General features: G+C 42.7%; 1 protein-coding gene across 2 annotated transcripts in view; it reads right to left on the reverse strand.

The window, feature by feature from the left end:
- Positions 1-323: 323 nt before the first annotated feature.
- orb2 (cytoplasmic polyadenylation element-binding protein orb2) overlaps positions 324-25,464 on the reverse strand; it is a 47,869-nt gene continuing 22,728 nt past the window's right edge. The window contains exons 3-8 of one of the 2 annotated variants that reach the window (XM_076540276.1): positions 23,062-23,112; positions 14,195-14,503; positions 14,008-14,120; positions 13,546-13,938; positions 13,362-13,472; positions 324-13,292 (exon numbers count right to left, since the gene is read on the reverse strand). In XM_076540276.1, coding sequence (XP_076396391.1) covers positions 13,176-13,292; positions 13,362-13,472; positions 13,546-13,938; positions 14,008-14,120; positions 14,195-14,503; positions 23,062-23,112 — 1,094 coding nt within the window. In that variant the 3' untranslated portion in view covers positions 324-13,175. The remainder of the gene's footprint in view (positions 13,293-13,361; positions 13,473-13,545; positions 13,939-14,007; positions 14,121-14,194; positions 14,504-23,061; positions 23,113-25,464) is intronic. The other variant, XM_076540277.1, reaches the window with a different exon arrangement.

Below are 25,464 nucleotides of genomic sequence, written 5' to 3' on the forward strand. Positions count from 1 at the left end.
AAGATATAAGACAGGATACTGACATCTAGCATCAACCGGAAGTACCTAAATTTATTCATTTTAATTGGTTAAGTATTCTGGCATTATTATATAGAATTTGCATGAATTTATTCGGATCGTATTTATTAAAATCGCTTTAGTTAATTTAATAATCAGTTTAATATTCTTGATAAAACGGACAAAGATTATTGGATAATAACGGTTAAAGATTATTGGAATCTTAACGGGTTAAGGTTGAAAACGTTTATAAACTTCGTACAGTTCAAGCAGGATTTTCTGAGAGTTTTTAATTTAAAGGATCGGGCAAATTCATAAAGCCTTACTTCCATGAAAGAATTGATCTATTTGATAGCATTTCAAATTCAAGACAAAAAGAAAAGGTGATTCTTATAATTAATAACAAACATGTCGTCAACTCACGAAGAAAGTTCATACATTCAACTTTCGCGCTTAAACGCGAGCCTTTCGGTTTTTGCCGCCATTTTTCTTTTGGTCGTCCGTCTCTCCCTCTCCTCTCTCTCTCTCTCTCTCTCCTCCTTCTCTCTCTCTCTCTTATGTCTACGAAACGCCGATAGCCTCTTGTTCGCGCTCTTTTCTTTCAAATAGCCAATCGATAAATAATGAGCTTGTTCGAATTATCGTTCGGTTAAAGCAACGTATAAAAATAATAAAAGGATACAGGTAGATTCACGAAGAGGACAGACAGACAGACAGGTAGACGGACAGACAGACAGGTAGACTGACTGACTAACTGACTGACTGATCGATAGACAGATTGGCAAACAGACAAACAGACAGACAGACAGACAGACAGACAGACAGATAGGCGAGCAGATAAACTACATGGACAAATGGTGGACTACGCTATCCAATAACTGTGGTTTTTCTTTGAATGTCACGATCTACGCGCAATAAAATCTTCTTTCGCTTCCGTTTGCTTTACATATAAATCGAATTTGAAATCCGTTCTGCTCCGACACCCTTGATCGACCCCAACCCCCAAAAAACGCAGTCGCCTCCGCGCATCGACTACCCTTACCCCTAAGTTTTTCTTCACTTCCACTTTTTTTCTTCTTACAAACGGCGATACGTTTATTTTCCTTTTCGTTTAACATTTGAACACTTTTTTTTTTGTTTTCGGGGGGAAGCTGGGTGCCAGACTCGCCATTCTTTCCGCTAAGGATTATCATACAAAATAATTAGAAAAATGTACAAAAATTCATAAAAATAGTAATAGTTACACAGTACAAATTACATCTGGGTAATTAGAGTAGTGTGATCAAGAAACGAGCATGAAAAATTACGGTTTCCTACTAATGTTACATTTTGTTTCTCGTGTGTACGTGTATCTGCGTTTCCCATTATTTTTTTTTTGTGTCGTCACCGTTCCGTAACGTTTTCCTTTTTTTTTTACATTCACTTTTTTTTCTTTTTTTTGTTCTTAATCGCCGTTCCAACGAGATACGTCGTGCTCCTCCTTGGCCGCGGAAAGAACGCCTCGCGGAATAATTTTTAGGCGCGCTAATTATTCGTTACTCTAATGACGTTGTTGCACGCGTACAAAACGCTTGATCCTTGTCCTGTTTCTCCTTCGTTCGATTCCTCCTCGCGCAACATACGTACATATATCAGCGCAAAGCGAGATTGTGCTGCACCCCCATTGTCGTCGTAAACGGAACCAAAGGAAACTTGCAAGCTGTCGAATTCCTGCTACTTTTGATTTTGCCGGACAGGGGTAAAGCTCGGGCACGATGATAATGCGAGTACAGCAGAGCGAACATTTCTTACGTGGCAGCGCACGCGTATCGGTTTCGTTCCCTAAACACGATCTTAATTTTATTAATGCCACGATACTTAACCACCGCACCGCGTTGTTTCCTTTGCGACGCGGACATAGCGTACAGTCCTGATCCTTATAAACTACACGATAAATAACGAGGGTGAACCAGAGGACATCCTCTCTCAGAAAGGCTCGAAGGGAAAAGGAAATGTGAAGGATCGCTTCTGGTTCCCCCGTCCTGCCCTGACGCGCGATTAGATTTTTGCTATTTTTTAAAAAAAGATTCTAAAAACTTGCCCTCTAAGTGGTTGTTAAAAGAACGTTCGTGTAGTCGAGTCGAGGGTAATCGTTCGTGAAACGTAAAAAGCGAACGATAATAAAAGAGATCGCGCGAGACGAATATCAACCAGTGCTAGTTCGCTCGATCGGTTATCGTAATTCGACTAGAAACGATCCAAATAACGATCCTTCGATCGTTGACTAGCAAGAATCGACTAGCACTGGCTTACGCGTTTCTTGGATCTCGACGCGTTCCTCGACGATTCTATGCACGATCACGGGATTCGAACGTATACGCGATACGCGCATCGAGGAGCACTCGCGGCGATTTTCTCACAGCGAATCGAATCGACTCTCGTACGCCTCTTTCCAGTTTCGCACGCGACACGGTTAAATATACCTATAACAGTATTCTGCGACCAAAAAAATAAACTCTATCGTGTACGTACGTTATTGGCTAGTTAAGCTACGTGATCGTCGATCGTTTATACCGATCGAGCGATCGCAAAGATCTCTCTCTCACTCTCTCTTTCGCCCTCACCAATCTCCGTTTGAATATTAACCCGTTCGATGCGTCGCATTTCATCTTTGCTATATTTGGACGAGAGCCGATCGTGCTTAGAAGAATTCGAAAGTAGCGAATCTCGAGAGCGTCGATAATTCGCGATCTAGAGACCGATCTTCTTCGCAGAATTGTCTAATTTGGCTTTCGGAGCCGATCACAGCGTAAAGTAATCGCGACGTTAATCTTTTTCGGGATTTCTTGCCTTCCTGAACACGAGCGTTTCGAGACACGTTTCCGATCGCGCGAACATCGTTCGTCGTTAAAAACGCTCTCTCGCTTCCTTCGATGAATGTCGTCGTTGAAATTCTCTTCTCGTAGATTACAATTCCAAAGCTCGTCCGTTTCAATGAAATCGTTTAAAAAATCGCGATTGCCCGGAGAAAATCGAGCAACGTACAAAATAGAAAAATTTGATTGTCCCGGCTTTGAAATTCTATTCTCTCTGCCTTCCTTCGAATCGGTACAAATGTTCAACGACGTTGCTGTCGATTTTCAGCGAACATGTCTTCCTATTGGAGCGCTATGTTACAGGGTGTCTCACAATTAATGTAAAACGTGATTCTGAACAACTTTTCCCTTTGCAGAAATTCGCTATGAAGCTTCGTTCTTGAGTTATTAAGAAAAAACCAATCGGAGCAGCCACGCATGCGCAGGCGCGAGAGCTTCGAACCTAGCGTTGTCTCACAATCAATGCAGAACGTAATTCTGAACAAGATTTCCCTTTGCAGAAATTCGCTCTGATGCTTCGTTTTTGAATTACTAAAGAGAAACCAGTTGGACCAACCACGCATGCGCAGACGCGAGAGCTTTGAACCTAGCGTTGTCTCACAATCAATGCAGAACGTAATTCTGAACAAGATTTCCCTTTGCAGAAATTCGCTATGAAGCTTCGTTCTTGAGTTATTAAGAGAAAACCAATCGGAGCAACCACGCATGCGCAGACGCTAGGTTCCAAGCTCTCGCGTCCGCGCATGCGTAGTCGCTCCAACTGGTTTTTCTTTAATAACTCAAAAACGAAGCTTCATAGCGAATTTCTGCAAAGGAAAAAGTTGTTCAGAATGTCAAACCCCACCGCACAAGAGATTCAGACACCCTGTATAGGGAAAAGTGTGCGTGAAATCATAAAATGAAGTGGACTCCTTTGGAAGTTAAAACGCTTTCGTGGATTTGAAGTGAAACGCAGTAAAAAATAAGGTTAATATAAAAATAAAATTGCGCTACGTCGTATAAAATGGTACCTTAACTACTCGAATGAAGTCGTTAGTTATGCTAGTACACGAAAGACGATCGCGCGATTTCAACGAACGATTTCCCCAGAACGAAACGGTTTTCAAAGTTTAGTTCGCACTTCGGAACAATCGAACAAAGGGTAATGATACCAAGTACTTTCGAATTGACCGACGTCCCCCTTATACGGCACAGCAAAACTAGTACTCGATAAAAGGAAAGTAGGAAAATCGTCGACGTTGCATCGAGTTCTGAACGACCATCTTTGCGTGATTGTTCTTGACTTTCGACGAAACGTAAAATGTTCGACGCGTTCGAATCGAAGCCGGTCGCAAGAAACGCGTAGTATTGCTTTGACGTGCTTAAACGCTAATCTATTCGAAAGAGTCGGTTATTCGTACGCTTCGTATAATTTTAATCGGAGATAAAGAGAAGAAGATTCGTTTAAAAATTCTACGCTATTCGAACGTCTTTCTACGTTTCGGCATAGAAACCGTTGCTTTCGCTCGGCTAACGACCTAGTTGGTTCTGCGCTTTGCATTTTAAAATAATCGTCCGAGGACGATTTAACGATCGTTGAAACTCTGTTCCGAGAATCGTCGTCCGGTCGCTGGATCTCGTGCAAGAAATCGCGAATCGCTGTTCGACGCTTCGAGTTCGCGTTACTTTTGCGGGAGGACGCGTAGCGAACGAACGCGATCGGACTTTGACCAACTGTTTCCAACAACGATCGTCGTTTGTCTTTTTTATTTTTTATTCTCTGAGCACAGAGTATTCCTTAAACCTCTCTAACAGGTTATTATTTAGAAAAAAAGAACGATACAAAAGGGACTGGTAAGAGCGAATTGGCTTAGCAACGCGACCAACATGGCCGGCTGCTTCGTCGATCGAGTGCCCTATCGATACTTTGTCGCTATACGCTAGACGCTATTAAGGATATTTAATCGATCGGTTTCATTCGTTCCTCTCTCTCTTTCACACGCACCGGTTCTTCCTGTCTCTCTCTATCGCGCGACTTCGTCGTTAAAAGTTTATCGAAAAAATACGAGCGAGACGCCGTTGTCCATCGATTCGCCGGAATCCGTTTGATCGAAAATGGCGTCAGACAACCACGAATCGATGTCGCCCTCTGAACAATCGTTGATCGGTTTTAAAAAACACTTCGATGGAAAATGATCAGAAAGACGAACGAAATACAAGATTTCGCTGGCTACCGATTTTACGGTAGGTGAAGAAAGACGAATCGCGGCGCAATCGTGAAAATTAGGTGTCGGCTTCGCTTAAGCGTACTTACTTACTTAAAAGTTATGTTAAGCGTAATACGTGCGATATTCTACGTTTCGCCGTTTCCTCTTTGATCACGCCGTTTCCGTCCAGGTCACGATCGGTTTACTTCGACGAATCACGACGGTAAAACGATTACTTTCATCTGAAACGGACGTAAAGGAAAAACAGGAAACCGAGACGAATGGAGTCTGCTCGACTCGATTCGCCAACGTATCGCGTGTCTAAACGGAACTAGCCCCCGAAGAAGCTCTTCGGAGCGTTCTTCGAAGGATAAGGGAAAAGGAAAAAAGAAAACACACGGAGAAACGAAAAAGTCAATGAATATATCTATGCATAATTTGCATTTAACTAGAGTACGAAAAAGAAACTTGTTAACAAAACAGAAGAATACGAAATAAAGGAAACCAAGTCAACGTTGTCTACATCTGAATACAATAATAATGATAATAATAATAATGATAATAATAGTAATAATAGTAATAAAGTACTTAACGTTCTCTCAAATACAAGCGAGCTATAGAGTACTCTTAACATTATCAACGGTAATAAAAATGAATTTAAAAATAAGGATCACGGTACAACGATACTCGTTATTCTCTACGATATAACGCAACGTTAAATTACAGGTGAACCTAGAAATAACGTACAAAAAGGATCCATCGAATCGTGTAAATAGTTTCTAAATCAGTAGGACTTTTAAATCGTGTTAATACCTATTGGGTTCTTATCAAAATTCAAGGATCGAGATATAAACCAAGTCTTTTATGAATCGAAAGTAAAAACGTTCTCTCTCGTTCGTTTCGTAACTTCCGTGCAACTTTCGTGAATCGAGGATTGACTAGTAATGTACTTGCTTTACGCGCTTTCTTCCCTTTTCTTCCTTCGCTTCTTTCTATTTTTTTCACTTACGTATTACGGTTTTTTTTGTTTCGGTTATTTTTTTTGCTAAGAAAGCTTCCGTCGATATTCAAGACGCGATTTCAGACGGATTTATTTACAAAACGGGACAAAGATTTATTGCGATGCTCGTGCCGTATTCCATTCGCGACGAAATATGAAAGAGCACACGTTATTAAAAATAGAAATGCAATATAAAAAAGGGGTAAAATCGTGTCTTGCATCGCGACGGTGTCTCCGTTCGTTTTCATTATTTTTTTTTTCTTCGTTACCCAGAGGTGGGCAGGATACTACCACTGGTATAAAAAAATAAGGATGATCGTTAAACGAGCTCCGCAAAAAGTTGCTTTAATAAAAAATTATATCCTTCGAGTACGAAACCTCGCGCGTGGTTTGGTAACTTTGAGTTAAGACTTAAGTTGCACTTGTAAGATTTTCTCTAATTTTATCGTCGTTACCGTCCAAACGTCGTCCCGTTCGTCGTCGTCCGCGTCCGCCTGGTCCTCGTCGATTATATTACAAACTCATAGAAATTTGCCTTCGCAATTACACGCTAGGACAAAAAGTGGCTATCTTAAGTAAATAGTATTAGTAACAACAGACTTCTACGATAACTTACGAATACAGACGGCGAAATTTTTACAATAAAAACAAACGTTCACGTATAAATGTACATAAAAAGATACGTAGAAACCCGAAACGACATTTTTAAAAAAGTTCACTTTCATCTCTCGCTTCGTTCTTCCCTCTTTTCCTTTCCTTTTTTTTGCATTTTTTTTCTTTCTATACATCTAAAAAGGACTTTTACTATTCTCCATAAAAACTTCCACAAAACAAAAGCAGTCAGACTTTCTATTACTACGTAAAAAACGCATGCACTGTGCCCGCCTCTGGGATGCACTTAGCTTCGTATATTACTATTCTCCGCGCTTCGTTTTATTATTTGTTCATTCATGCGCAAACACACACGACACACGCACTCTTTCTCCCCTAGCCCTCGTTCCCCTCCCCCTCGATTTCTGCGTAAAGTATTTTGTTAATTTTTTTCAGGGTCTTGTTAAAAAAATAAAAAAATATCTTCTTCCCTCGGTTCGTCATTCAGAAATTTCCAACTTGGCCATCCCCTTTCTTCCGCTCTCAGCCCTTCCACTCGCACCCTTTCGCTCGTCGCTATTACGCTTCCTTTCGCCCGGTAAGAACATTGCACGGCTCCCAGCTCCAGTTTTATACTGTCTTATAGCCTTATCACGGTTTACGCTCTAAGTGTCTCGGTAAAACATATACGCGAACATACGTTAAGTTTACGGCTGTATCCCACATTTACATTTAAACGTATCTAAAGCGTTAGCATAGTCGCGCGACCAGTACCGCGGGCGCAGTGGATTCACCTCGCTCGATCCACCAATTACGACCGATCGATTCGAAAGGTGCCTACCCCGTAGACGTCTCGATCGGCGTTCTACCGATTCCCGAAACTCCTTCGTCGCCGTGAAATTTCCGATGCTCTTCGATTCTCGGCTTTCTCAGTTTCGCTTCGAAAATTCGTGCTTCAACGAACGAGAACACGAAAATTTCAGCAAAAGCGTAAAAAAAATGACGAACGTGCAAGTTAATCGTTAACTATACCGCGTCCAAATGAACTTTATACGCATATATATTTTCTAGCAGTGCCTAACTTGCACGTGCCCATGTATACATCAAATGTACAAGTACGTTTGACTGTTTCTTTGGTACATGGAGATACATGTGTACATGTATAATAGTAGACTATAATAGTAGTAACCGTAACTGCGTGAGTTTCAGTAACTATAGCAAAATAATAATAGTAATAATGCTAATAATAATAGTAATTAATAATAATAATAATTGAATAGCATATTGATAATCGTAACAGTGTTAATCGCGTTAAAGCACTATGAACTAATAGTAATCGTCATAGCGAAAATATAAAAATTTGTAGAAAGAAAAACAGAAAGGTATTACAAAAATAGGAAAACGTTCCACGCGATAGAAAAGCCTGTACAACGGTGTATCGGAAAACCGTGCGTGCCTACGAAATCGGTACAAAAGTTGTAAAAATCGACTCTGCTTACGAGGTAAACGAGAAGCAAGAATGACAAAGATAAAAGACGGATACAGAAAACAAAACGGGGAGAATCTTAACGAAACTTATGTCGTCTAGAATAATACGTATCCGACAATAAAAAAAAAAAAAACAAGGAAAAATGTCGGTGGTTGAGCAACCATAATTACGATCGGAGAGCTACGTAGGTAGGCGTCGCTGCGAAAATGGCGCTCTTGATCGACCGCGATCTCAACCTCGAGTTCCTGAACAAGTTACACGGGGCAACAACAAAAATACTCTATATTCTAGTCTGGTAAATGAGGATCAGCGTCGAAGTCGAATCGTGTTCGTCTCACGAACGGCCGAATCGATCGGATCGCAACGACGAGCAACGCGCGTTCGAGACTTATCCGGCGTGTAAACGAAAGGAAATTCGGTGAAAAGTATCGTATTTCGATTCGTTCGTTCGCGACGCGTTCTCTCAAACTTACTCTCATTCTCTCGTCCATTCTCGCGTACGCGGTCACGCGCTACAACGTTATCAAATGCACTTAATCGCATGGGCCTCGTCTCACACATTTTCTCCGAACTAAGATATTTAGATAAGAATATAACAGCAGTATAAAAAACTTTTCAACACTGAAAAATACAAATCTATCGTAAATGACTACCATTGTTACTCGTTCCCTCCGATCATTTCGTTTACCTTTCGAACGACGGCAATTTTGCCACTTCGTGTCGCGCTTTCCAATTATACTCTTTTCGAATCCGTCATAATATATTAGATATTTCGATCGTTATTATCAATTATATATTAGTATCTCGTATATAAATATAAATATATAAATACACGTATATATTTATATTTATATTTATCGTTATATTATATATTATGCTTTATCACACATATTACAAAGGAGGTGAAGAATCATACCTAATATATTATTTATTATTTCTCTTACGAGTCATCGTTAATTATCGTCGTTTCAGCTGAAATCGCGACGTTGATAAACGCGTTTATATCGTCTCGCGGCCTTCTCCGCGTGCTCTTTCCCTCGCGCGTTTCCTCTTTCCGGATTTCGGGCGTCATTCGAAATTACGAGTGATATGTCCGCGTCGAGCGATCAAGGAGCGCCAACGCGAAATAAATCCAGCGTCGGAATCGCGATCAAATTTCCTAATTTTCTTTGCCTAAATCCCCCGGAAACCGAGTCTCCGATCGATTCGCTCGCCGCGACGCGCGTTTCGAAAGCGACGAAACTCCTACGTATGCGCACGCGGCCTCTCGAACGATTCCACAAATCATTCGCGTACGTTCTAAAACACGCGGTCCAATGCGAGAAAGAGAATTATTCTAACGCGTCTACCGACAGAAAAGAGCAATCTTCGAACGTGCGTACCAAGATTCCGGCAGAACTCTGCGCTCTTTAATATATTAGAAAAATTTGTCTAGAAAAATCTCGATTCCCGTCCAAATACCTGATGCTCTCAAGTATTGGCATTATGCTACCCTTTCTCTCTCTCTCTTTCTCCCTTTCGTTCTCGAAATACATATCTATGTTTTTTTATATATTTATATATATATATATATACTTTTTTTTAAATTATCAATTGATTTAGGTGAATTGGTACCTAGTTCAGTTTTACTAGAATCATATCGAATGGGGAGAGCTCCATCTCCGTGCACGAACGAGATCGCGCGAGTACGTATCGGTTTCGTACGAGTGCGTGACCACGCGCGAAAGCGTTTCGGACATCGTCAATTTTCGCCTAGTGTACGAATCGCGAGACGGCCTCCTGCTGACTCGATGGAATTACGGTTAGAATTTTGTATCACCGATTTCTCGAGGCGCGTGCATCGCGAGACGTATTATAACTTAGTTTCGCTTTCCTCGTTCACAATATCGACCGTCGAAAAATTACGCTAACTAACGCTCTTCTTTCGTTCTCTCGATTCTCATTCTCGCTCGCAGACCTCGCCCTTACGTTCATAAATTCGCTAACCGATAAAACATTAAATAGAGAATTAAACTAGCTCTCAGAGAGAACCGAACGAACGAAAGAATCGCTCCGAAACGTTGACATCGATACGAATTCGTACGAACGAAGGGACGGAGGATCGTCGTTAACCAATCTCTCCCGAGTGCTTCCGATCCGCTTCTTTCTCACTCATTCGCTCGCTTTCTCCCCCGCGTGCATCCTTCTCTCTCTCTTGCGTACATCCGTACCCCGTGCGGTGCCTAGATGTCACCTTACCTACGGTGACGAGTATATACAAAAAGAGTACCAAAAAAATAAATATATATATGTATATATATGTGTGTGTATATATATGTGTCTATACGTATATAATTGTGTACAAACGCGTAATACATACATAATTATATACGTACATTCGTGTGTATTCAACGTTCTTCGTTACAAGATGTACGCAACGTATCGATTCGTTATCACCTTCTACCGATTTCGTTATCGAACGACTAAAAGATTGCGGTACGATAGATGCGTGTGTACGAGTGTATGTATGTTGTACGTGGTACGTGATACGCGCACGTCACGCGTACACGCGAGAGCGCGTCGTCAAAGAGACTCGTGGTGCGAGGTTAATCTACGAGCTTACGGTTTTCGAATGACGATGAGATGCTGCTACGAATAGAACGATCATCTAGTAAGCGGAACACGCAACGTTACGTACGAGTGGCTCTTCGCGTCGTCTTCGAAATATCGACTCGTCGAAAAGGACGCTTGAATCGCCACCGAGAACACCCTTCGTTGCTCTCTCGAAGAATAGAATCCGCGATAACGCGCCTCTCTCGAGACGAGATTTCATTTGAACTACGTCGATTGCATCGCTGCACTTGATTATATACATCGAGCGAAGAAATTCGTTAGGATTAAGAAAACGCGCACCGCCGTTTAACGCGGCCCGTTATCGAGAGGAAACGATATATACAAGAAGAGGGATCCGCGCGATTTACTATACCGATCTAGTTTCGCGCGAAACCGCGCGTGTTTTATTCGTGATTCTTCTACCGGACGTATAAAGAGTAATTATCCTACGATCTCGACTGCGGTTTCTTCCGGGACGATCTCCTCGTCGCGGAAGAGCGTCGAGTACACTTGCGCGAGGGAACGCGGAGGTTCAGGTTCCAATCGTTCTCCGATATCGCGGGAAAAAATTTTGCGATCCGTTCTTCTTCTAAGGAAAACGAATTATTCGGCCTGAAAAGGACCGCGTTCCGACTAACTTTTTTCTCTAAACCTCCTCTATTCCTTCGCCCTACTTTCTTGCGCACCTTCCCTCTTCTCTTTCTCTCGCGCGCATTCTCACTATTACGTACGCTCTCTTTCTTTCTCGTTTTCACTCTCCCCCCGTCCCCTAAATTTTTGCTACGTTTTGCACTCGAATAAGTTAATTAGTAAAAAATCGTTTGCATCATCCAAACATTCTTTCTAAGAGCGTGATCGCGCTGTTTACGCGAAAAACGCACGACTATAATATAATATAATATATATATATATATATATATAAATGTATGTATGTATGTATGTATATATAACGCACCTATGTAACATATTCAATAAGTTCTTAATAGCTAAAGACCGTGATACAGAGAATTATCTAATACACAGCGATTCGAAGCGTGGATGTTTTTCATTATCTATTCAACGTTCGATACGAATGGTACGCCTCCCAGTTTCGCGTCTCTATTTATTTTTTTCTATCACTCTCGGCCGCGTTTCTACCAGCGTTTGCCTCGACGATTCTTCCTCTTCCCACCCTCTCTTCGCGCTCGTTTCCCCGTCCGTCGCCCCATCACTCGTATTTTCGTCCATTCGTTCGACCTTTCGTCGTACTTTCGCGCCCTGTCAGGTACTCGGTATATATTTTTCTTACCGTTTCTATTCGCGTTCGCGCTCGCCTCTTTCGCCCGCCGAAGCCACCGTCCATCGACGAAGAGCCGACCGTAGCTTCGAGGCGCGACGAATCGGGGTTTCGATTCTCTCTCGATCTTTGCCTTCGAGCGGACAAGAGGATCACAGGAAAGGAATCTGCCTCGGATACGGTGTCCCTCTCGTTCTTCGATTTCCCTTCTTCTTACCCCTAGCCCGTTCGAACAGAAGACAAACGATCAGGAGGAAGAAGAACACGAGTCCGTTCTCCGTCGACGAGTAAGTCGTCTTTTGATAGATTCGCTCCAACGAAACGAAGACACGAAGAGACCAGAAGAAGTGAAGAAACAGGGTAGAGAGAGAGAGAGAAAGAGAGAGAGAGGAAGAGTCGGAGAGAAAACGAAGAACGATCTCCCGCGACGAAAGCACGTTCTTCGATCGACGCGAGAAGCTCTGCCACCCCAGAGCGCCGAGAGAAAAGAAACGAGCGTCCCGGGAAGAGCGACTCGCGCTTCGTCGGATTCGAAAGAGGCGACCGCGGGCGAGTCTCGATTTGAAACTCTCCACTGAAATTCGTAATATTCGGTAACTAACGCGTGTTCGATATCGGTAAGAGACACGATACGTTGACGAACGATGGTTCGACGACAACGCGAGTTCCTCTTCTCGACGAGAGTCTCGGTGATTTCTTCTCGTCGATTCCTCGGTTTCTTCCATCGTTCGGCGAGCTGCTGGCAGAAAACGACGACTGGTTCGTTCGCCGAGTATCCGGTAAACGCGTCCAAGTAGCAGTGGATAGCGGAGTAGAGAAGTAGCTCGTAGTAGAATAGTAATGGCGTGGTAGTAGCGATAGAACGGTAATAGTAGAGTAGCGATAATAACGATGGTGGTGGCGGTAATAGAATAGCGGTGGTAGGAAGGGTCGAATAGGTAGCGAGTAACGGCGGTGGTTTTCGGGATTGCACGTATCGGTAGTAGGTAAGCAAGCGACAAGGGCGGGAGGCGCGGACTGTCGGACGGGTCGAAGAGAGCGGATGAATGGATGGATGGGGCGAGTGGGTGGTCGGGTGACGAGCGGCGGGCGGTCGTTGGAGGGTCTCGTGGATAAAGGGGAGGTGGTTCGTAGAAGTGGTAGTTAATTAGCTAGGGTTGCGCGATAATTAAGGACAACGCGGCTGGGGTTAACACCAGCGGTAAGGCACGGCTCGAGGTCGATCCGCGCCCTCCTTCACCAACGGCTTGTGGAACTCCCGACCTGGCCGCGAGTGAATCGTCGCCCAACAGTGCTCGCAATAGTACTGCAAAAACAGCCCCAAATTAGTCTGTATTCATTCAAAGGATCGCTCGTATTGCGAGTAGTAATTTACCTGTAAGCAGGTAACGTTCGCGCAAAAGAACGGCGCGAATTTGCCTCCGCAACGTTGTCCCTGACACTCGTCGCACATCTGATCGTCCAGAACGTACGGCTTGACTTCGACCTGAGCAACGAATAAATTATGAGATCGTGCTAAGAAGGTAGTCGTGCTAATACAGGAATAAGAAAGTACTCACCCTCTTGTCTATGTCGCCGTGTTGTAACTGAACGAATCTAGCCGATATGGCAGCTATGTAGCTTTGCTGATTGCTGAAAGCGACCCTGCCGGCTCCTTTCGGATACTTCAGCTCTGGATCGGTATCAATGCCCGCGTAACACACGCCTCCGTAAAGCCGATCCATGATCATCGCCAACTCGACGGCTTTCAACGGCCGAGGCACACCGCCGACGAACACCGTTTTCCGCGGATCTAACGGCATCGACGCATCCAGAACAAAGTCCGCGTCGCTCAACCGCCACGGTCGAATCTGCACCGGCTTGTCCTTGGTCGTCGGCGAGCTCACGCACAGATACAGTTTCTCCTCGTCCTGAATGCACGCGTCGATCAACTGTTGCACCGAAGCTTCGTCCTGCGAACAGATAGCTCGATAAAGTTCTGCCGATCACGGGATCGTAAACACGCGATCGTTCGAATTTACCTGGAAAAGCAGGAAAGCGTAGCCCTTCGGTGGAAAGTAGGATTTACTCTCCGCTTTGTGTGGCCAATCGACGACCAGCGATCCAAAACGACGGAAACTGGCTTTGATTTCCTCTGTAAAATTGGGAAGATTTTTTAACTGAAGAAAAGAGAAGAGAAGAAAATGTGAAGAAAGAAAGGGGAGGTACCTTCGTCGATGTCCGGCGGTAGTCCACCGACGAACACTTTCCTCGAGAAACGTTCTCCGTTTTCGCTGCCCTGACTGTGAGGACTGCTCCGACTCGGCGAGGAGAGCGGCGCCGCTTGAGATCCTGTTATTCCGCTGCCGACTCCGACCCCGACACCGACGCCGACACCGACTCCGACGCCAACTCCGACGCCGACGCCGACACCGACGCTCACGCCGACACCGACGCCGTCCAACTGGCTTGGCGCGTTCGGGTCCTCCAGCAGGGTTCCGCTTTGATCCTCGAGACTCGGGAAGAACGGTGATTTACCTGCAACACGCGTCAACGGTTTCACTCCGATTTTTTGGGAATCTTCCTTCTTCGTCGGCCATTTTCCAAATGCACAACCGACATTTTACGAAATTGCATGAAATGGAGGAAACACAGAAACAGCAAAGTGGTTTCGATCGAGCATAGATCACCGATCGTGTAGTTTCTAATTCGCTCCGAAACTCACTGTATCTTCTTCGAATGGGGAATCTCGCTCTTCTGACGAACGCCGCCATTACCGGCGAATCTTCGGTTACGAGAGGCAAGATAACGCGAAATCACGCGAAGGATCGTTTGTTTCCCGGCGTCGTTAAGGGAACAAAACGAGCAAAACGCGTGCGAGCGTGATCGAGCTGTAACGGACACTGACGCGAAACAGTCGAGCACACCCACTCGTTCGTCTTCTTTTTCTCCGCCAGAAGTCTCGAATCGATGCGACGATCACCTAGAACGATTTTTCCCGTGTCGACAATGCGCTTCGAGCACGAAAATGGAACGCCACGGAGAAGGGACAGAGGGGGTCGCGAGAGGCTATAACGGGAATAAAGCCGTTCGCGCGAAACGGATTTGAAGCGAGCCATCGAAGATCGCCTCGAGAAGGCTAATCTACGATCGTTATTTCGATGTCGTGAAAACTCCGTCGAGTTTAATTTCATTACGCAACATCGGCAGTTTATCGCGACTCGATCGAGGCGAAATTAAAACGACCCTGTCGATAAATCGTCGATCGTGTACGAAGTAGAAAGCGACCGTATACAGCTTACATATTCTTCGCGATTCTTACGAAACCAATGTGACTTCCCGAAAATACCCTTCGAGAGATTTAATCCGTGGTATAAAATTTCATCGAGGCGGAGCATGACTGGCACGCATCGTGCTCTTATCGATCCGAACCCCGTTTCAGGCCCTAGGTCTTCCTTTATCCTAACCCCGGGCCTCGTTAATCATTCGCTAACCCCGATAGCGGATTCGATCGACGAGGGTAACCTCTCGTTTTTTCACAATTTTCCAACACTCCTACAACTCTGCTCTTTCACTATAACTTACGTTGCTTTTCCGGAGACTAACCTTAGGTACATAACCTTGATGAATCAAATACAGTGTGATACGCAGTACTGCAATATAGATTTTACTGTTTCTCTGCTGTTATACGGACTATTTCAAAATGTATGAGTAGTGGTATGGAGTTGCAGAAGTGTGGTATATGGTTGCAGAAGCATAGGTATATTTTTGGTATACAGAGAGGAGCTTGAAAGCACCTGAACTTGGCTGATATTGCTGATAGAATGTAGACAAGTTTGGTATTGATTCGATGTTACTAGTTTTTTAATAGTTAGTCGAGGAGATATGGTCATCTCTGTTAGCCAATCAAGTTATCCTGGTGGCCTCTGTATATATTAAATATGCTCTTTTCTGAATTGTATCATTACCTACAGATAACCTCATAGTCTCATTAATAGTATAATAGTCTCATCACTTCCCTTTTACAAAAATGATGCGTTTAAGAGTCAAATTATTCGTAGTGAACAGCTTGCGGAGTCCAGAAGTCTAATTCCTCGAGAAGGAAACTTCGATCAATCTGCCATCACCGTTATACGTAGCCCAACCACGATTAAAACTCGCTTAAGAAGTTCCCTTCAGCAATCTCGCTTCGAAAATAAATTTATCCGCGTCCTAGAAGTGCGCGTTTAGATACGATTTAAGGGATGGTGCTCGGGGTTGAAATTGGTCGAGTTTCGTGAGACACGAGCAAAGGGGATAGGGATAAACGCGATCCGATAGCGCACCCTCGAGACGGGGAAGCACCTCGAGGCTTAACCACGATTCGGTAACTTTAGCGACCCCTTCGTACCGGTTAAAACGGATAAGAACGATCGGTGGATCGAAATTATTTAACGCTCTCGAGCGTGAGTCATAACGCACGTAGGCGCCGTAAGAATAGATTTTTTCTCGGCTCGATGCAACGGTATCGTTCACGCGTCGATTAGCTTTTCTTAGGGAAAAACGAGCGGACGAAAGCGAGATGAGACGAGACGGAAGGAGACGCTCGGCGACAGATACGGGACATCTAACACGCGGCTTCAACGCTGCGAGGTTGTTCGGATCAATATTACAGGTAGCTCTGCCCCCTGTTCCGCCCTTCCTTCGTTGGATACGCCGCCATTCGCCCCTCGACACGCGTACGCACACCGAGGCGATACCTTGCACGTGACTTCGACGCGCGAACTGTCGAAAACTACCCTGGACATTTCAACATTTTAGATTGATACACTGTGCATCACGTTATTAACAGGTGTTGTCTTGTATCACCCTTTGATGACAGTCTTCTTTGTGGATGCATGTATGTTACTCAATCATGTAGCTCTTCATTATTTTTCCCAAATATCTGCTACTCTTTTCAAGTCAGATGATCACCACATCTTGTAGCACCCTTTACTGACAGTCTTCTTTGTGACTCTATGTATATTACTCAATCATGTAGCTCTTCATTATTTTTCCCAAATATCTGCTACTCTTTTCAAGTCAGATGATCACCACATCTTGTATCACCCTTTAGTGACAGTCTTCTTTGTGACTCTATGTATGTTGCTCGATCATGTATCTCTTCATTACTTTTCCCAAATATATGCAACTCTTTTCAAGTCAGATGTGGTTGGATAGTTGTAAACTAGTGTGTAGGCTCCATTTTCTATGGCATTTATCAAACTTCACCTGATGTGTTATTGGTAGTCAAGCCTAAATGAGTGCATGACTCTTAGTTGCTTTTTAACAAAATTTGATTATTGTCATAGTAAGAAATCAATTGCTATGTATATTGTCATCAGTGTACTCATTCAGCGTATTCATTAATTTTGCATGACATTAAGAATTTGCCATATGTGGTACATTGTCCACATGTCATAAAAGCTACATTATGTGGCCCTAATTCGACATCCAGTTAACATTCGACTATTCGTATGAACTGATATGTAACAGGATAGTTGACTAGATAACTGACTAGATAACTGACTAGATAACAGACTAGATAAATGCCTATAGTAACAAGTAGTAATAATCGAAGAAGCATAGATTTGCTAAAAAGTAACTCATCGAAAGAAACTAGTCCTCCAATGAACATTTACCGTGTAACGACCTTACTTTCGTTGCTTGACCATATCGAGGTTTACGAAACGACCCGCGTTGGAAAGAAACCCGCGTGGAAGCAGTCCGAGGTGAATGCCCTTTTCCAGCTACCACCACCATCGACATCACCACCACCGCCTCGTGCTTTACCCCCATTGCCTCGCGGCGACCCCCCTCGCGTCGTATTTTTCTGGCGTCCCGACGCCGATACATTCTAGTGTACCATTGAGTTTCTCTTCCTTCCTTCCGCTCCCTTACTTCCATTCTGTTTCTTGTCGGGATGCGTGCGACTGATTTTTTCACACATTCTTTTGTACGGAGAGACTGTAACTTGCACTGTGATTTGTCGGGTCACAGCTATTACAAGAGACAGATTATAATGCAAAATTCAATTCAATAATTTTTATGCTAAATCTATAATGTTGCACATGTGATGAATGTACTGGGACAATAGTGGTATTATTGGTAGAAATATAATTATCTTAAAAGAATTCACTTAACAGTGAATACGATGTCATCGGTAACTGACACTCAGTCTATGACTTCAGTAACTGACACTGTACTTAGCCTGCGACTTTAGTGACTGACTCTGAACTGAGCCTGTGACTTCAGTGACTGACTCTGAGCTCAGCTTGTGACTTCAGTGATTGACACTGTACTTAGCCTACGAATCTAGTGACTGACACTCAGCTTGCGACTTCAGTGACTGACTGAACTCAGCATGTGACTGCAGTGACTGACACTGAACTCCTGCGACTCCAGTGACTGACACTGTAAACTCAAACCTTAACCCTAACATCAATCCTAACGATCCTACACGACTTCCAACTTGAAGCATCCAAAATCCCCAAAGTCACCGATTCACCGTCAAATCTGCAATCCACAAATTATAGATCCAAACAAAACGATCTTCCTATGAATCGATCCGCGACAAAAGCATGACGACAGAAAAGCGCGGAATCTGATCCAATTTGCAGGGTAAAAAGCCGGTCACGTAGGAAGAGGGTTCGCAATAATCGACCATTGTAGAGAACGTAACGAACGTTGTCTCGTGTCGGCCATTCTTCTTTCATGACGTTCTTCCTGTCGCTCCCCAGTAATCCTCCGCTTACCCGATCTCGCTTCAAGATTCGATTTCAGACAAGATCGACAACAGTCAATTTTAGACAAGGTGAAGAGATGTTCAACAGCTGATTTATAAAAATTGTATGTGTTCTCGTCATGGAATGAATTTTTAGATATTTAACTAACTACGTTTCGAGGAGATACGACGTTCCCTTCTGACGTTATCTCTGTAGAAACCACGCGTTCACAACCTTTTCGTCGTTAACGATCGACCTTTCCGATAACTTTGCTCGAGTTTGGAAAAAACTGGCTATCTCGGATCTGTGTGGAGGAAACGAGGTTTTCCGCTTTGAGATAGTTTCAAGAATTTCGGTACCTAGCACACTTTTGCTTGAGAAAATTTATTTCTGATCGAACAAAACTGATTTTGAACAAGGCGAAAGGATCTGTGATCGACAATGTAATTTTATAACAACGGTATAGGTTTGCTTAACACGTTGACTGCCATGTCATCCACATGTGGCATTTCAATTACCATGTAGATCTACCATTCATTTAATTAAAAATATGTCCTCTTCATTGAAAATACTCGATCTTAGTTAGCAGTATTAACTGCTTGTAACTATGAAAAATAAATATAACAAGACACTGTAAAAATGTTTGTTAAGATTTGCAAAAATGAAAATACCTAATGCAATTTCCAGCAGTTTCAGAGTAGCAGTTCATGCGTTAAAGGTTAATTTGCAAAACCACCTCGAAATTCAGCGGTGCAGAAATAATAAATGTCAAAGTTTATTTGTCAATTAACCACCACGATCGAAACCCGACAGAAACAGGGGAGAAACATCGAAAGACGGAATTGCCCCGGTGAAGAAGAGGTGGAGCAATTAAAACGTTACCAGACACGACGCTTTACTTGTTTTTTTCCCACGTCTAGCCGCGACTTCGCCAACTTATAAAAATTCGTAATTATGGGCTTATTAACGACTTAGAAAATCCAGTAAATTAACGAGCACGCGTCTCAAGAGGCAGAGCGTCTACGACAGCCCTTCCGCGTCCTCGTTCCGTCGACGAGTCGACTCTCTCGCCTCTCTTCACCCTCTTCGTCACCCTTTTCCCGCGATATTCACCTAACCCCTTAGACTACGATCTAACCAGGAAAAAGCGCGGTCGAAAATGTCGGGGTCGAATTTAACGAAAGAATCCGAAGCGGTTCTCCACTTTCTCCGACGCGTCTTCGCTTTTCTGTTTTTGCGACGTCGAACGCGAAAGTGCTCCCGATACGAGTTAAGGCAGGTCTTGAAAACAGGTCTACCCGGTCCTCTTTTTCTTCTCGCTCGCGTGCAAGCTTGAGAGCTTCGATAAAACCTTAGTATTCTTCTGTGGTGACGAGCTTCTTCTATAGTCTTCTGAAATAATTGGAGGACTGTAATGGACACGTGTGATATTAACCCCTTTGACAAGTCTCGTGCAGTCACACATGTGACAAACCTTGCTAAAATTTTTAATACTTCAATTTGAAATTTTGGTTCAACTATGTGGACCATTTAGGTGTAATTATGTGGACCATTTGGGTTTAACTGTGTGGACTATTTAGGTTTAACTAAGTGGACCATTTAGGTTCATCAAGGATCACATAGTCAAGGATCGCTGAATATAAAATACTCACAAGTGAATTATTTTTTACTAACACATCTGACAAGTAAATTATACAAGCTTGTAGCAAGACTCCTATATTTGGCTCCAGAGTTTTTTGAAGAATTTTTATTTTTTCAATTTCAAGCCCCAAGATGTTTGAACACAGCAAGATTCCTATATTTGGCTCCAAAGTTTTATGAAGAATTTTTATTTTTTCAAGTAGAGTTCCAAAGGGGTTTGAACACAGCAAGATACTTATATTTGACTCCGAAGTTTTGTGAAGAATTTTTATTTTTTCAAGTAGAGTTCCAAAGGGGTTTGAACACAGCAAGATTCCTATATTTGGCTCCGAAGTTTTGTGAAGAATTTTTATTTTTTCAAGTAGAGTTCCAAAAGGGTTTGAACACAGCAAGATTCCTATATTTGACTCCGAAGTTTTGTGAAGAATTTTTATTTTTTCAACTTCAAGCCCCAAGGGGTTTAAACACAAAAGTGTACATATTAATTTGAGCTAACCTTCGAAACGTCAGGGATCCATTTTACCGATCGAGCCAGAAGAAGGTAAAAGTATTCTCTTTGCGAATAAAATCGTTAATTACCTTTAATCGAGCTCCCGTGACAATCTTTGCCACGAGCATTGCTTTTAATTGGTCGCATCGTCCTTGGAGAAACTGGTTAGTTTCGATCGACTACCTTTTAAAGCCGCTGCAGCTTTGATTCTATTCTTTCGACTTTCTAATAAGGAATACGTTTGTACTTTCCGTAAAACCCGCGATTTTAGCTTTGCCCAACTCGAGGGCGATCGAAGCGTTTATCCTACAGCGGCGCGAAACTTTGCCAAGGATGCGAGGAATGTGGGACAAGGAAAATCTTGCCTCGACGCGTTTCGCAACGTCTAACGTTTCACCGGCAAAAATATACGGAGAAGAGAATATGATCATCCCTGAAATTCTCTTCCGGTCTGAGGGGAAATGTTTTCGAGTGTTTTTGTCGATAAGGCAAATATTTTTAGCGGGATCGATGCGCGATGACTGCGTCGTACTTGCAATGGCGGTCACGAATTAACCCTTATTTAATTTACAAGATAAGAAATCTTAATATTGCAGGAGTAATGGGAGGAAATTGCAAGAGTTATTTATAAGATCCAAGAGAAGTGTGACACTCAGTCACATATGAACTTGCTATAAACTGCAAGAAGTTAACTGGCTGTGTACTTAATTTGAAATTAAAAATGAAGTTTAAAAAAAAAATAAACAAAACGAAACATAAATTTGTACACTCATTTATTCTTTATCTTCATGAAAATCAATTCTGATTCCAAAGAATGTACTTTGTACTTTGCTTTGTTCTTTTAACAAAATGTGTACCTTATAATAAGAAACTTATGGAGCGGTCATTTAACTGGCTTGGTATTTTTACTGTTAAAGAAAGCTATAAATCAAGAACCGACAGAAGAAGGTTTCGATGTTTAAAGAAAATTCATGGACCGAACCCCAGGTTAATTATTTCACTAGTTTCTCCATAATCTCTACATCCGCTAAGTATGCCTCGTCGAAAAATGCAGCGAAGAAAATACGAAACGCGAGGCCGCTAAACGAGATTAATCCGGCTAGCTCGAATACCGTAACTCCAGAGATCAATTGCCACGGGAAATTAAGCTCGTTTCCAATCTCGAGATTACGCCGCGCTACTTTACCACCCACGAGGTACCGTTACCTCCACGCGATTTATGCATGTTGACGCTAGTACGCAAAACTTGAAATTAGCGAGTGGTAGCAAGGTTTATGGAGCGGTAGAAGATACACGTTCGTATGACATTTAGACGTAACTTAGCAAGATGTGTTTCTGTTATAAAATAATATAATTCTTCTTCTTGTATTCTTCTTGTGTACTTCGTATGTACTTCTACTCTACGTTTTAGTCTAGCTACGTGGTTTCAAAGCTACGTATTTTTAAACGAAAGGTACAGCCTTATTTTATCAAGACACGAACGAAAAAGCTATTTTTGAGGTTAACATTACAATTTATTAAGGTATGAAATTCCATTGCATTTCCAATTTTTTCGAACATCCATTAATATGTAGCTAACGTGATTCTGAATAAAATTTCCCTTTGCAGAAATAAGGTTTGAAGCATCGTTTTCGAATTATTCAAGAAAAACGCGGTCTGATCAGAGCGCGAGGACTGCGCATGCGCAGACGCCAGGTTCGAAGCTGCCGCTCTTGCGGCTGCGCGCGCATAATCTTGCTCCGCGTTTTTTCTTAATAATTCAAAAACGAAGCTTCACACACCATTTCTGCAAAGGGAAATCTTATTCAGAATCACGTTAGCTACCATTTAAGGGACCTACACTAATTGTGAGACACCCTATATATTTACTTCACTGCATAATCAGTATAGGAGGTAAAATAAAAATGCAAACAGTCATTGTAATTTTCTAATTATTATATTAATTCAAATTTTCTAATCATTATACTAATTTGAAAATTATAATTCATATAATAATTCATTTTTTAAGTATTATATTATAGAATCAGTTTAAAAATTCTTGTTTCAAATTATTGCATTAAATAAAACGGTGACTGACTAATTTTTTAATTATTATATTATAGAATCAGTTAAAAAATTCTTGTTCAAATTATTGTATTAAATAAAATGGCGACTGAGAGCGCAGAGGGTAAGCTACACGTCTCCGTAACTTAGTAAGAGCGAATCCAGTAATTTTCACTCACCGTGTAGTTGCGCGAGCGATTGCAGCGTGCTGGCATTGCAGTTCATGTACCCTGAAACAGAAAAGGTGAAAACGCTTCGATTAAAAGGCCGCCAGTGTTTCGAAATTCTTCTAAGCGATGCTGCGAAAGCGAATAATCGTCGCGATCGAAACCGATCTCCGCGGATCGAGATTTGGACGCGAGGCATCCACGCGCGGTAACGTTAGACGGCCGAGATTATATACGCCCAACGGTATTACCGTATCGCAAGGGTGTAAAGGAAAAGAGAGGAGAAAAAACGAACCGGTCGCGTGCTGTTCTCGAAGATCGGGTTGCGCGGTGTCGCAAGTAGCGACTGAAAAAAGTAAACCGAAATAACCTGTCGAAACTACCGCCATGAAAACAGCGAATTCAAAGACGTCGGGCTAATCGATACCGTTCGAAGGGAAATCGATTGTTGGCGCAAGCGATACCGTTACGGTACCCGCGATTTTACCGGGTCTTATTATGAAACTCGTTAGTACATCGAGACGCGTAAAGGATAGCCTTTTCGATCACGAAACCGCGCCGTTGCTCAACGATACGTTTTGAGCCTCGATCGACTTACGGGTTTAGAAAGTTCCTTCTTATCGTTTCAATTTTTTCGGTTGCTTCTCTCGTCGACGGATAAATCGACGAATCGTTGATTTCGCGAAACGCTTTCTTCGCTCGTTTACACTCGGCTACGCTCGAACGTGCCGAAGCAACGGACCGCGCCTCGCTGATTTGACCCGTCGACTTTCCTAGACTCCATCTCTTCATACCTGTTTCGAACCGCGAAACCGCGACGCCGTTTTTTGCCCAACTTGTCCACAGTTTCGATAAAATTTCCAAACGCTTTCTCCTTACTGGTTTTCTCTACTGTACCTTCGCTTTGTCAAACGTTAAGGTCGATTTTTCTTATCGTCGATAATCGTGGAAGGCTACTTTTGAAAGAACGTTTATCTTGCAGACATATGATCGATCGGCGATCAACAGTTTCGTGGGAATACCCGGTAGAGTTTGGCCTATTCGATTAAGCTGGCATCGGTGACATAACGCGAGCCACAATACGGATGTGCATATTAACCTATTTAGCTCCGTTACGCACGGACAATGCACGACCTGTGTCGTGCACGATGGTTTCGTTGTAACGCGGTCGGAGATACGCTGCGGAATTGTCCACCGATAGCTTTTCTTGTTAGGAAACGCTTGGTAGTGTCTGAGACGCAAACCGGTGTTTGAGGACATCAATAGAATATTGTTACTGTGACAAGTTCATAAGTTCACGCTTGGAGTCTTAGAACTTTAGATGGAAGATCTTTGGTCTTAGACTTTCGCTGATCGTTGCTATAAACGATGTCATGATAGATATGCACTGTACTATGCATTGTAATAGTAATTTTATACTAATACTGACTGATGAGAGTCATGGTAGGTACTCTGCACTATCTAACCCTTTGCACTCGAAGATAATTTTATTATTTGCAAGTAGCAACTTTAAAATATTAACTAAAATGTTAAATGAGTTCTAGTAATAATTTCCACTATTGTGAATTTTGCTATGTTTATATATCACATGAGGACTATTACGGAATTAGCTAAATAATGCTTATTTCAAATTATTGTATTAAATCGAATGGTGCCTGAGAGGCGCCTCTCGAGCGCAAAGGACTAATACTACGCTTTCTTTCCAACCGTGTAACAACGATACGAGTAATCGAACGTTATCCAATTTGGAGTAATCTTTCGATAACCTATGGACGTTTCAGTCAAAGTTTCCGACGAAAGTAGCTGCGAAGAAGAAAAGAAAGGCGGAGTTAAATCGTCGATTTACGTGACAAAAGCGTCCACGGTCGCGTTCGGAGGGCGACCAAGATGGTCGCCCGGAACGTTACGCGGAGAAACAAGAAAATAACTTTGGTATACTATTCTTGGTTAAAAATAGTCCCGTGCTAGAGACGATCGAACCACAGTTCGAACTGTGTAGCGTGCATTCTCATTATCTTCTTTCTTGAATGTTGCATTCTGTAGGAAAAGAGCTCGAATTTTCGACGCTGTTGCTTTTATCTGGGTATGAAGGTACCGTTAGGGGTAAACGCTTGACGGTTAGCGACTTCGAAACCGTTGCATATTCTACTGACAGGACGTTTGCTGTACACCCACAGGGAGACTGAATTCAAGAGACAACTGAAGAGAGACCAGAGTTCAAGAGGCAGCTTCTGAGGAGAGACTACAATTCAGAGATACAATTTAGGAGAAGCGACACAGGAAAAATTCCTTAGGAGACAACTTAAAAGATGCAACTCAGAAAGACAATTCCTTAGGAGACAACTTATAAGATGCAACTCAGAAAGACAATTCCTCAGGAGACAACTTAAAAGAAGCAACTTAGAAAGACAATTC

This window comes from Megachile rotundata, chromosome 15, assembly GCF_050947335.1.
Source record: "Megachile rotundata isolate GNS110a chromosome 15, iyMegRotu1, whole genome shotgun sequence".
In the NCBI taxonomy this organism is placed as follows: domain Eukaryota; kingdom Metazoa; phylum Arthropoda; class Insecta; order Hymenoptera; family Megachilidae; genus Megachile; species Megachile rotundata.